Consider the following 13,774-nt stretch of genomic DNA (forward strand, 5'->3'; position numbering starts at 1 on the left):
AACAGAATAGAAAGCAAGAGCAGGGCTTGGTCTTCCTGATTTGGAGGAACATCAAACCATGCTGAACAGGCTTTCAGCAGACATGGGTATTGGGATGTTCCAGCACCAGAATGAAATCTAAGTTTTTAGATCTGGCTTTCTCATTTGTGTTCACTGATTTAGCCTTGCTTAAGTACTTTATTGCATATATTCTACTTTCGTTATCTGTAGAGAACTAGCATTTATTTTCTGTAGGAGTTTTGCTCACTAATGAGTTTAAAAGAATGCTAAGTATTTTGTCATTGTATTTGTGAGGTTTGCATGTTGTGTTGAATTTGAATTTTTCTATGTTGTACAGAGAACAGCTGAGATCATTGAATCATAGAACCATAGAATCATAGAATCACAAGGTTGGAAACGACCTGCAAGATCACCTAGTCCAACCGTCTTTTCATTACCACTGCTACCACAAACTAAACCATATCTTGTAGCTCCTCATCCAGATGCCTCTTGAAGACTGCCAGGGACGGTGATTCCACCACCGCCCTGGGCAGGCCATTCCAGTGCCTGACCACTCTCTGAGACAAAAGTTTTCCTCATGTCTAACCTAAACCTCCTCTGGTACAACTTGCAGCCATTTCCCCAGGTCCTGTTTGTTGCCTGGGAGAAGAGGCCAAATCCCTCCTCATCACAACCTCCCTTCAGGAAGTTGTTGAGTGCAATGAGGTCTCCCCTGAGCCTCCTCTTCTCCAGACTAAACAATCCCAGCTCCCTCAGCTGTTCCTCATAAGATTTGTGCTCCAAACCCCTCACCAGTTTCTTTGCCCTTCTCTGGATATGCTCCAGGGCCTCAATGTCTTTCCTGTAGTGAGAGACCCATAACTAAAGACAACACTCGAGGTGCAGCCTCACTAGTTGTATGGGAACTGCTGAATCACGGCCTGAACCTCTGATTGATCACCTGAAGCAAGCAATGAGTCAGCCACGGGAGCACAGGTGAAGGCAATTCACCTGTCCTGCCAGAAGGGGTGGAGCCTGGCTCCACCTCTCCTACATGCATTTAAGAGCTGACCACCAGAGGGGAAGGATCTCTTGGAGATCCACTCCAGTGGAGTTTCCCATGCAAGCCTAGGATAGGGTGAGTGTCCTTTTCTGCTCTAGTATAATAACTATATAAGCCAAGCTCTCAGATATATTATAATCTGTATATATGATAATCTGTATATTCATTGATTGTATACCAGTGCTGAGTACAGGGGGGTGATTATCTCCCTGCTCCTGCTCGCCATACTATTTCTAATACAGGCCAGGATGCTGTTGGCCCTCTTGGCTACCTGGGCACGCTGTCAGCTCACATTCAGACGAGCATCAATCAACACCACAGGTCCCTTTCCTCTTCATAATTATCCAGCCACTCAGAGCCAAGCCTATAGCACTGCATGAGGTTGTTTTGGCCAAAGTGCAGGACCCGTTACTTGACCTTATTGAACCTCATCCCATTCACCTCAGCCCAGTGATCCAGCTTATCTAGATCCCTCTGAAGTGCTTCCCTACCCTCAGGCATATCGACACCATCTACCAACTTGGTGTCATCTGCAAACTTACTGAGGGTACGCTTAGTCCCCTTATCTAGGTCATCAATAAAGATATTTAACAAAATGGGCCCCAGTACCGATCCCTGGTGGACACCACTTGAAATGAGTTGCCAACTGGACTTAACTCCATTAACCACTACCTGTTGGGCATGGCCCTCTAGCCAGTTTCTTACCCAAAGAAGGGTATACCTGTCCGGGCCACAGGCAGCCAGTTTCCCCAGAAGAATACTGTGAGAGACCATGTCAAAAGCTTTGCTGAAGATAGACTACAACAGCCTTTCCCTCATCTACCAGTCTGGTCACCCTGTTGTGGAAAGAGATGAGGTTGGTCAAGCACAACCTGCCTTTCCTGAACTCGTGCTGGCTGGGCCTGAACTCGTGGACACCATGCACATGCTTGTGATCTCACCCAAGATGATTTGCTCCATAACTTTCCCTGGTACTGAGGTCAGGCTGATAGGCCTGTGGTTCCCTGAATCTCCTTATAGCCCAGAGATAATATAATTATTTCTATGGTGTTGAAATACCATGCTGGAGAAAGGGAGCTAGATTCAATTACTCCTGTCCTGGCAGAGGCTTGCCTGAATCTTCTGGAGTGGTGGTGATTTCCTAACTTCCTGGGGTGATCTGTTCCAGAACTTGAATAGCATAGCACATTACTACAAAGATTTCTAATAGTGGTAATGTGATGAGAAATTTGAGTGATTAATTTATCATGTAGTCTTGTTATATTTTTCTATAACTCTATTGACGTGCTGATTCTAAGAGAAATGGCTGGAACAGAGTGAAGACGCTACGGCCAGGCTTTGTGATAACATCACTGAGATGGAAACTTGATGGTACTGTGTATCTGATAAGCTGCATATTTGCTATCCTGAGCCAGTAGTCTGTCATTTTTTGACAAAATGCCATCCTTTGGGTGAACTTTGTTAATTGTAATCTCAGTATAATATGAAACCACACCTCCATTCTGAAAGCTACCCATCTCCAAGGTGTAACCACTCCTCACCGAGCCTGCACTCTGAATTATTTCATCTATACCTTTAAAAATGAGAGAATTTTACATCAATAAAAACAAAAGCATGAATGACTACAGTCATTCAAGCCCTACCTGAAAAATAAAGAAATATTATAAAAATGGCTTAAGAGAATGAGAATGTCAAGGAAGATTCAATCAGATGTCTGACATGAACCACCTCTGACTACTGCAATCAGAGTGCTAAGCCCCTCTTCCCCCTCATAGAGTCGCGTATTGGGTAAGATTTGCACACTTGATTATGCTGCTTCACCAGGAAACTTAGAAATCTCTGTAGAGATATTCCATAATTTAGCACATTTGTAGTCAACCATGTTGAACTCATGTTCTTGGTTAAACTCGCATGCTTTGCAGACAGTATGTTTATCACCATCAATTCAAAAGAACCTGAAATCTGTTGCCTTAATAAACTGCACTATTCACTAATCTGACCGTGGGAGTTCTCAGTTTGGGAATCCTCAAACTCATTTAGAGAGGGAACCCATTTGAATGCTGCTAGAATAATTAGTTAGTGTGCTATTTGTGAGTCCATAATCATGGTGGTTCGTATATGGAATGCAACCAGACTTACAGCATCAAATTGGGTATCACTCAGAATTGAAATTCAGCTTCCCCCCAGTCTCTGATATCTGACAATAAGAAGGAATACAAAGGGGTTTATTTTCTGCAAAATCATGTTGCCCTTTACTGTGACAACATGTTGTCAACATTGTTTGAAATGTAGCGCAATTCCTTCTACTCAAAATGTTAACAAACAAAATTGTTGTCTTAGGATAGTATTATCAGTCTGATCTTTTCCCTTATGTTTCTCTATCCTCCATATGTACGGGAAGCAGCATTTAAAAATATCAGACTACTGTAGCTGAAAAAATAGCATCACTGACCAGCAATTCTTAGTGAGCAATCATTTGCTTCTCTTAGAATGTACCTTGAGTACTCAGTTTTAGGCTTCATTAGTTCTGAATGTATTTGGAGAAAAGCTACAAAATTGGTGAAGGGACTAGAAAACAGAATATGTGAGGAGTGACAGAGCACTGGAGTTATTTAGTTTGGAGAAAAAGTAGGCTGAGGATAGACCTCATCGTTCTCTACAATTAACTAAAAGGAGGTTGCACTAAGGAGAGTGTTGGTCACTTTTCTTACCACTATTATTCAGAACTGTAGGTTAGTAATATACTGAGTTCTCAGATCTACATTCTGGATCCATGTCTTTCACAACCTTCCTCATAGTCTTTCTTCAATACTCACTGCAAGAACTAGTCTATCAAAATAAATATTATTTTCATAGTACTTTAGCCTTAAAGTACTCTTACACTAGTAAAACCTCCATCTGGTCTTCACTTCCTCAAGTCCAGAAATAGAATTCAGGATAAGTAAGAATGTGTAAGACTCATGGCCTAACTCATACAGTTGGGAAAATTTGTCCCAAATAGGCTATATTTATTCCAAAGAGAGAGAGAGGAGTCTTCAGCTTTATTTACTTGAATAAACTCTAACTTTATGTCATCCAGGCAGAGAAGTTAATATGAATTAACCTACTAAGCCTGCACAGCAAGTCTAAAGTTCATAAATTCAGGTTGTTTATCTACCATTTTAGTTTCTTCTGGTCTCAACTGGTTCTTCTTTCTGATAGTCTTATTTGGTGAGAGTACAGTTATTCAAGCAGAGAGGAATTTGCAAGACCTCACAATTTGCAAGGACACTGGACACACAGACGCTTTTATCTCAATATTTTCTTTTTTTGGGGGAGTGCATACTGTAGTTGTTGTAATCTCTGATGCATATGCTGAGAGGGGAAGGATCACTGATTTATGCACTTTTTGTGTTCTTGTTATTTATAAGCTACTGTCATTTCCCCATATTTGCCTCAGACAGTTCTTGTGAAATACTAGTCATCTCCAGATAAAAACACTCTGGCTTTAAGATCAAACATTGCCAAACGGAGTGATTTGGAGGATGGCTAACTAAGCAGTGTGTATTCCTTCCTCACTGGGCTGATGAACACTTAATAGCTAGTAGTTATTTTATCTAATGCTCTGTCATTGTCTCTGACATTGTCTCTGTCTGTCTCTGTCATCTATCATAATGTTGAAGTCTGCAGGTTGATCTTTAAGTCTTATTTTTTTAGAACAGATTTGAGTTTTCTTGCTGATGACTTTAATTCACTGATGCATCTTTATGGAAAATTGATTTTTTTTCCCCTAAAAATTGCATTTATATTAAAAAAAAATAAAAAATATATTTTAAGGAAAGACTTAGTAACAAAATGAAAATGTCTTTGACGTACACCCCAAGTTTCATGATTTGAAATTACTTTCATTAACAAAAGGCACATAATAATGCTATGATTTTATTGCATAAAACTTTTTGCTATATTTCAAGGAAGTAGATTATTACTAGACAGTATTTCTTATTAGACAGTATTTCTTTTTTCTTTACAGAAGACCAGCATCGTGAGAAGCATTCTCTGTTCTTAATTTTCAAAACTAGTAGGGCTGAAAATCTTGTAATCAATTTGTGCTCTAGAAAAAAATACAATAAAACAAACAAGCAACAAACAAACAAGAAAACTAATCTGCAATATCCACCTCTTCTCTCACTGGACTAATATCTAATAAAAATCTTGCGAAGTCTAGAGTAATAGCAGGATGCTGTTCTGTTGAGAGTATTGTTAGTAACTCGATATCAAATACTAGTAAGAGTATCATTAACTTAAGAAGAATGATGACAATTTATGTTTAATTTGAATAGCAAATTCAAATTAATCCAATTCTGGTTTTATTCTAAATTCTGTTAGACAAGATTGGAACAAGGCTACAGTGACTGCAGCAGTAGGAGGAAGCCTAGGCAAAGACACTTCTAACTGGAGCTCTTCCATACTAATGGGATGGTTTCCCTGTACTTTTTCTCCTTGCCCCTACTTTTGCTTAAAGCTACATCTAAAAGCTGTAAACCGTCGAGTGGATATTTTAGGGCCTGAAAATGTCAACTCAGTTCACTTTCTTATCTTTACAGTAAAGCTGTGAAGAGCCAGCCAACTTTCCTTCTAATCTTGGCCTACAGACACTCCAAGGCTCACTGAACTCTCCTCTGTTTCTTCCTCTACTCAGATGCAGATGTTCCTATAATAAAGGAATGATGCTCATAATGTTTGGAGATGTGTGTGGAGTGAGGAGAGTAAAGCAACTGTGAAGAGAGAGTAAATAGAAGCGGCATAACTTTCAGAAGAATGTAAAAATGTGAAACTGGAATAGCAAAGGTAATGAATTTGGAGAAAACACAAAACCAGCCAAACTGGTAGTCTTGGCAAAGATGTGCCTTTGAGAAACATAACAGCAAGGATTTGGCCCTGTGTCATAGTTAGTCAAATTCCCTTGCCTGTAGCATTGGATTAGTCCTGCAGAATTTGTGGAACTTACAGCTTCGATGCATATAAATGCACAGACATATGTATGTATGCGCATATCCACACACGTTCAAAGACACTCCCACTCACATATATTTTGTATCTATTAAGCCTGTGTAGTTGACAAGACAATAGCTGTATTTGCTAGCACTTTATGTACTAAATGTTGCAGAAGACCTCATTGTTTAAAAGAAATGGGCCAACTGATGATGATCAGTAGACTATTTGCATGACTGCCTATTTACATGATAGGACAAAAGGCTTCTCTTTCAGAATTACTGGTATGCGCCAAATACTACCTCAGTTTTCCAGTTGTTCCGGGATCTTATTTTTTCAGAGTTGGTCCACTTCATTCTTGTTTGGTTTTTATCTAGTTTTCAAATAAGACAAAGAAAAATACATATCTACTTTTTCCCTTTAGGGAAAAATCTGAATGAAAATATATTTATGGTTTGGAAAAAGAGACCAACATAGTAAACATTCGACAATACGATTGTTGGAAAGAAGTCATTGAAATGACTTTTGAGTAAAATAAAGCTCTTAACTTGTAAAATTAGGGTCTTAGGGAATATTATCAGATGAAAATAGTAAATTTTGCAGGAAGTTGGTTGGATTATTACCAATTTGTTCTTGCTGAAGACCTGTCCCTATCACTTTCTGAGGAGTATTTAACTGAGATGCTCCCATCCTGGTTGTGGGTATCTGGGTTAATGTCTCACCGTCATTACTTTTTTAAAAGTAGAGGTTTTTCTCCCCTGCTTATTATTTCCCGTTTCGGCCTGTGCAGGAGATGTTTGTGCTGGCACCTTCCTGTAGATGGGGCTGTGGTTGCACATAGGCTGGGACCCGGATGGCAGCGTGGTACGATGTGATGCAGACATGAAGCTTACCCTGAACTGCAAGTAACCAGCTCCTTTAGCAACTGAGGTAAACATATACCAAATAACCATAGTTTTAAAATATTCTGTTTTATTAAATGTTTAAAGTAACATAAATATCATATTAACAATTTTATGGCTGAAGTTTTCAGAATTTGTGAATTTACCGTTTTATCTGATTTGTGAGCTCAGAAGCTTACACCTTTACATTAGAAATTTGTAAGCACGATATATAAGATTTATAGTTGTCTCATAGCTAACAAAAGAATAGAAATAGCAGATAGAACCATATAAACTTTGGACAGCGGGAAAATATTTGTTTTACTAAGTAAAACTGGAGTCTGCCAAGATTATGTAAGAACAAGAAACTTTTTATAAGCAGCTTCATGTTAATCTGAACAAAATAATTCACAGTTGGATTTTTAGCAATAGAGAAAAATAGGATAGTATTTAGTTATTCCCCAATTTTTTTAAATTTTTTAAATTGTCTCAAGTAAGTCTGTATCATCTTCATACCAATATTTAGCACCATATAGTGAAATATTCTTCCGTTTAATTTATGGTGAATATACAGTGTATTACTTACTCAGTACTTGAATAAAGAATCTAATTGTAATAAAAATTTTAAAATTCACCTTTGCTTTCTGCAGCAGAATGTTAGTGCTGGAAGAGCAACACCATGCTTTCAATCAAGAAGCTGTAGCATATTTACAAATAAAAGAATGCTCCCCCCCAGCTTTTCCCAATTGTTCATACAACATAATTATTTGATTATTTAATAGTACTACAAGTTAGATTTTCTTTACATTTGAAACGGATAGGTTTTCTTGCTTAATCTTAAACTGATTTAGAATAGAGCATATCAAAGAAGGGAGGCCTGTCATTTCAGTATAAACACCTCTATATTACCCTCTCTGTGTGTTGTATGAGAAGACTTGTGTGGAAAGATGTAAACATGCACACATACAGCTATAATGATGTTTTCTTGTAAAATGTAAAATAACAAACATCCATTGAGGAGGTGGGCAATGTGCCAACATTAAGTTGAATGTCAGTATGTCTGTTACCCATTTCTTCTAAAAAGAAATAATGTAGTTTTCTTAATAAAGTTATCGGGGTAAAGAAGGATAGAGGAGAGAAATTTTATTCTTTATAGCAGACATGCTGGAGATAAACAGCCTTGGTTGTCAGTCAAATAGCAGTTTCAACTCTGATTCATTTAAGGATTTTTTGTTGTTACAGCAATTTAAGAAAAAGCAGAGATACTTCTTAATTGCAAGTTTGTACTCATTGTTCTTTGACAATAAAATGATATTTTCAAACAGCTATAGCCTACAGAACAGTGTTTACATGGAGAATGTCTACACACAGAACATGAGTACACTGGACTCAGCAGTCATACATGCTGTTTCTGTCTGTTTCACATGTGTTTATGTCTGTGTTAAGACAAGCTAACAGCTGGATCTCCCCCATAGGCAAGACCAGAGCACTGGAACCAGCTTCTGGCAACATTACATAGCTATGAAAGCAGCACTGAAGGCTTCCAGCACTGTGAGTGAGTAGCTACATTGCAGGTTCATAGAGTACAAACAGTCATAGATGATTCATCTCATTATACAGTCTTGTGGCCGATTTTTTTCTTTTGTGGCTCTGCAGGATGGCTGCTAATACAGTTCGTTATGCTGTCTGTTGGTTTCTGGGGAAAGAACTGAACAGGTTGTTAGGGAGTCTTTTAGTTTATCCATCTTATGAGAAGAAACCAAACTGATCACAAAAGGCTGATGGATCTTCCCCTGCCCATTGGGAGGCAGAGTCCTCTAGGTTTGGCAGCTCATGCTTCTCTGATTTCTTTCCTCACTGAGCAGGATGCACCATATCTAGCAATCCTTCTGCTGTGAGCACAGGCTGTAGAAATGCCCCTTGTAGCTTCTCCCTATATCACTGATCATGCTACCTTGATAGAGGGAAAAAAAATTAAAAGCCTGAGTGGGTCCTTTTTCAGTCATACAGGTAGTAAAACCTCTGGCCTTCAGCCATGAGTAGTATCCATTCCTGATCTGTTCACATTAATTTGTGCACAAATCAGAGGTCAACGCAGGACCTCTGATTTAACTGAACAAGAGCCCTAGCTTGCTTTTCTTTTGAGAAAAGATTGTGAGTATACATGAGAGAGAGACATGGAATAAGAAAAGAAAAAAAGTTGTCAATTGGCATTTTATATATTCTCTGCAAGACTTGGATTTCTTCAGAGTATATGTAAGTACACTGAGAAGTACAAGTAAAACGTGTCAAAGGTAAGTCACTACTTGAGGTGAGAACAAATTCTTTTGCTAGGTGTAGCTTTTCATGATTACTGTCAGAAATGGCAGACAAATGCCACTGCCACGTGCCAATTTCTCCGCTGGGATTTCTCTATCATTTTTCTATGTTGTGGTTCAGACAATCACTTGAAAATGTTTCAAGCTACAGGAAAAAGATTCAAGTTTCACATGTGTTTATGTCTGTGTTAAGACAAGCTAACAGCTGGATCTCCCCCATAGGCAAGACCAGAGCACTGGAACCAGCTTCTGGCAACATTACATAGCTATGAAAGCAGCACTGAAGGCTTCCAGCACTGTGAGTGAGTAGCTACATTGCAGGTTCATAGAGTACAAACAGTCATAGATGATTCATCTCATTATACAGTCTTGTGGCCGATTTTTTTCTTTGTGGCTCTGCAGGATGGCTGCTAATACAGTTCGTTATGCTGTCTGTTGGTTTCTGGGGAAAGAACTGAACAGGTTGTTAGGGAGTCTTTTAGTTTATCCATCTTATGAGAAGAAACCAAACTGATCACAAAAGGCTGATGGATCTTCCCCTGCCCATTGGGAGGCAGAGTCCTCTAGGTTTGGCAGCTCATGCTTCTCTGATTTCTTTCCTCACTGAGCAGGATGCACCATATCTAGCAATCCTTCTGCTGTGAGCACAGGCTGTAGAAATGCCCCTTGTAGCTTCTCCCTATATCACTGATCATGCTACCTTGATAGAGGGAAAAAAAATTAAAAGCCTGAGTGGGTCCTTTTTCAGTCATACAGGTAGTAAAACCTCTGGCCTTCAGCCATGAGTAGTATCCATTCCTGATCTGTTCACATTAATTTGTGCACAAATCAGAGGTCAACGCAGGACCTCTGATTTAACTGAACAAGAGCCCTAGCTTGCTTTTCTTTTGAGAAAAGATTGTGAGTATACATGAGAGAGAGACATGGAATAAGAAAAGAAAAAAAGTTGTCAATTGGCATTTTATATATTCTCTGCAAGACTTGGATTTCTTCAGAGTATATGTAAGTACACTGAGAAGTACAAGTAAAACGTGTCAAAGGTAAGTCACTACTTGAGGTGAGAACAAATTCTTTTGCTAGGTGTAGCTTTTCATGATTACTGTCAGAAATGGCAGACAAATGCCACTGCCACGTGCCAATTTCTCCGCTGGGATTTCTCTATCATTTTTCTATGTTGTGGTTCAGACAATCACTTGAAAATGTTTCAAGCTACAGGAAAAAGATTCAAGTTTCACATGTGTTTATGTCTGTGTTAAGACAAGCTAACAGCTGGATCTCCCCCATAGGCAAGACCAGAGCACTGGAACCAGCTTCTGGCAACATTACATAGCTATGAAAGGTCTCCAGAATAGCATACAGCAATTGCTATATTTCTGTCACATTCCAGCTGTTTTTCAAGGATGAGCAGTAGCTTTGCAGTGTGATATCTTCAGCAGAATCCTGAAGATTTAGAATGTGATACCACCAATGTTCTGAGTGAAGCCTGAAGTGTTCTTTTACACGTGGAGAAACCTGGTCCAAACGTACTCATAGTGAGCAGTTACATATTAGACTTGTTGGAACAATACAGCCTATGCAAATAACTATGAATGCCTACAGGCATATCTGAAGGATGCATGGCATGACTAGCATTAGTGATGGGAAAGCAGGAAATTGTACTCATAGCCCAACAATATCATGTCTGGTCTACATCAGTCATCTGTTGTAGGTGTAGCACATCTGTAGTATTTGACTTTTTTGTGAGACTCAGTACTTTTCTTACAATGTCTGCAGCTTAAGATCTATGATCCCCTTAGCTGTTGCTTCTCTTGATATGTATGTCAGGCACTTAAAAAGATTTCTTGGAGATGAGCAAGAATTCTTACTTTTTTTTAAAAATGAAGTTTGTTTCAAAACAGTCTGCAGTTTTGTTTTGTTCTGTTTTAAGCCTTTCATATAATTAGACTGGAAGCTGGCTGATGATCTGATTATTTACTTGAGGGAATGCAGTCTTTCTAGAGGTATTCCTGTAGTGACCTGCTTCGCTCTACTAAGGTAACCATAGTCTCAGTTAGTCAAGTACAATGCATCTGACCTTCACCATATAAGCTGCTACAGAAGGAGCGTGCATAAGGTATCTGGACCCCAGCTTGTAAACCTGATCTTCTAGGCAATGACATCTTACATTAGCATAATGCATAAAATGCACTGCCAACTTTCTGGCATTGAAAAACAGATAGCTAACAGTTTCATTTTGAAAGTATGTTTTCAAGTCAAGAGCTTAAAAAAATGGTATCTTTGTAAGCTGTGTGCTTAATGTAATTGAACACAGATCAGAAGGAATGTAATAGGGGCCTTTGCTAGGATTGCTGGAGTCCTGCCATTTTGGATACCAGGTTTCTGGTTAGGGCATGCTGCAGGCATCATTTGGCAGTTGCTTAAAATTAGACCCATGGGGCATACAAGCATATCTTCTCTTGTAATTCCTTGCATCTTTACAAAGACTTCTGAATCAGCTTGGATGCTCAAATAAAAATACACTGTCATCATAACTTGCTCCTGCCTTTGCTACCAAAACCTTTTAAAGAATGACAGTTTTGTAAATACTATTCTCAGCTCTCAAAAGAGCCACTATGTCATTTTATGAGATGTAGCATTAAGTCAGCTAATGTGACACAAGTCTAGGCAATCTGGATGCTGCAATTGTTTCAAAAACTAACTGTTTTGAAGTCTCATAATCTTACCATACTTATTCAGTGTAATCTGAATAAAATGCATTCCAGTATTACTTTTGATTTTGAAAATCTGATGGCATGAGTAAATTTGTTGCACTAAAACTGTCATTGCACCAGCTACTTTGAAGAACGCTCTTTCTCTTTCTCCAATCTTTCCCAGAGGAATTCATAGTTCACTAGGTGAAACAAATATCTCCAATAGCCATGAGCTTTAATAAGATCCTTGAATTCCTTTCTAAGCTGCAAAGTAGGACAAAACATTATTTTCAGAGCACATGATGATTTTTACACAGAAGTCAACCTTTGAAACCTTTCTTAACCTCAACAGAAATAAGTTTCAGACTCTCCTGACAAGTGGTAGCAGAATTGTCCTGATTGATAAGATTCCCCCCATACATGTCTGTACATATTTTTCACCAGCTGAAGTGATCAACTGTGAAGTGATTTAGCTGTAGTGAGATTCTGAAGGACAGTATCAGTTTGTTTTTGAGCTACAGGGAGGCAAATGGAATGGAGGAAAGGACTTACTTCTCAAAAATAATAATGAGTTTCAGAATTTTCCTTCAATTTTTTAGGTATTCTTCTCTTTATCCTCAGAGTAAATAGAGAATTTTTCAAGCTGAAGAAATGTGCCAAGCAAAAGTGATAAATGCAAGAACAAGGCTGTTTAATGGAAGGTAACTGCATCCTTAATCAGTGAGAGAAAAAACGCCTCTCCATAACAAAGCAGCATGTGAGTGAGTACAGTTAGCATAGGTACATAAATTCTCTTTGTGTCTTCAGTTATGGCTTGAAAGTATCAGTCCTCAGTAGGATTATAAGACAAGATCTGAAAACTGTTCAGTGTGTTCACTGGCCTAGTGTAACTGATGGTTTTCCCCTCTAGGTTTTGAAAAATGGAAAATGTAAAATTTCTGTTTGAGAATAAAGGAATAAATAGCCTCTTAGGAAGACCTCTTAAAGTTTAATTTCCTTGACTGGTTCTTCTCTGATGGTATTTTTTCTTCCAAGGTTCTGTGCTTTAAATCTGCCTCTTTTATGGAGGAGGATGGGATTAAAATAGTCTAAAATTGGTAGTACATGGGAAGACTGCTAATTTGGTTAATCTTTACTCTTGCACAATGAACTTTCAATAAAAGATTCCATCTTCATCTCTTCCTAAAGCTTTATGGTTTTAAAAATCAGTCTGGTCCTATGGAATAAATACCACCATGTATTACAGCATTGGTTAAAACTAAAAAAGTGAACACATATCAGTGCACAATAAATGCAGGTTGCAGTTGGAGGGAGTGAATTTTTCTGCTACTTTCAGATTCCGATGCCCGTAGTTGCTGGTTAGAGGGGATTGGAGGTCCTTCTGGAAGAGGCTGGTTGTTGATGGACAGCTTCAGTGCCTGAGTGTGCTGGATGCCCTGAAGTAGGAAAGGAACTTGTAGCAGAGGCTCACCACAAAGTACCAGATGTTTCGAGCCATCTGTGACCTTGCGATGAAAATGCGCCAGATGATCACGAGGAGGGTGGTGTTAAATGCATACCGGATATTCCTCAGTCTGAGAAAAGACAGAGGCATGTTATGGAGGAAAACAAAAACAAAAGCTTACCAGCTTAGTTAATTTGCTACCGATAATTTTCTAAGAAATCTTGTTTACAAGTGGTCCTTGGGCTTTTTGCCCCTCCTATATTAGTGAAAATATTAGGCCTAGATGTCCCTACCATCCCATAATCTGTGTTGAAGTTGCAGTGTAGTGAATAGTTAATATAATAGGTGGAATGTCTGTATTCTCTCTTGTTTCATGTACTCTACTTTTAAACCAGAATAGGCTGAATTCATACTGAGAATTGGGTTGT

General features: G+C 38.7%; 1 protein-coding gene and 1 long non-coding RNA gene across 3 annotated transcripts in view; one reads left to right on the top strand and one right to left on the bottom strand.

Moving 5' to 3' along the window:
• Positions 1-1,077: 1,077 nt before the first annotated feature.
• LOC104912524 lies at positions 1,078-6,889 on the top strand. The gene is made up of 3 exons (XR_004161188.1): positions 1,078-1,117; positions 5,721-5,869; positions 6,804-6,889. It is a non-coding gene; the product is annotated as an uncharacterized LOC104912524 (long non-coding RNA).
• A 764-nt stretch (positions 6,890-7,653) lies between these two features.
• Positions 7,654-13,774, bottom strand: part of FAR2 (fatty acyl-CoA reductase 2) — a 114,397-nt gene continuing 108,276 nt past the window's right edge. For both annotated transcript variants that reach the window (XM_003202566.4, XM_010716344.3), the window contains one exon: positions 7,654-13,476. In XM_003202566.4, the coding sequence (XP_003202614.1) occupies positions 13,314-13,476 (163 nt within the window). In that variant the 3' untranslated portion in view covers positions 7,654-13,313. The remainder of the gene's footprint in view (positions 13,477-13,774) is intronic.

This window comes from Meleagris gallopavo, chromosome 1 (genome assembly GCF_000146605.3).
Source record: "Meleagris gallopavo isolate NT-WF06-2002-E0010 breed Aviagen turkey brand Nicholas breeding stock chromosome 1, Turkey_5.1, whole genome shotgun sequence".
NCBI lineage: Eukaryota > Metazoa > Chordata > Aves > Galliformes > Phasianidae > Meleagris > Meleagris gallopavo.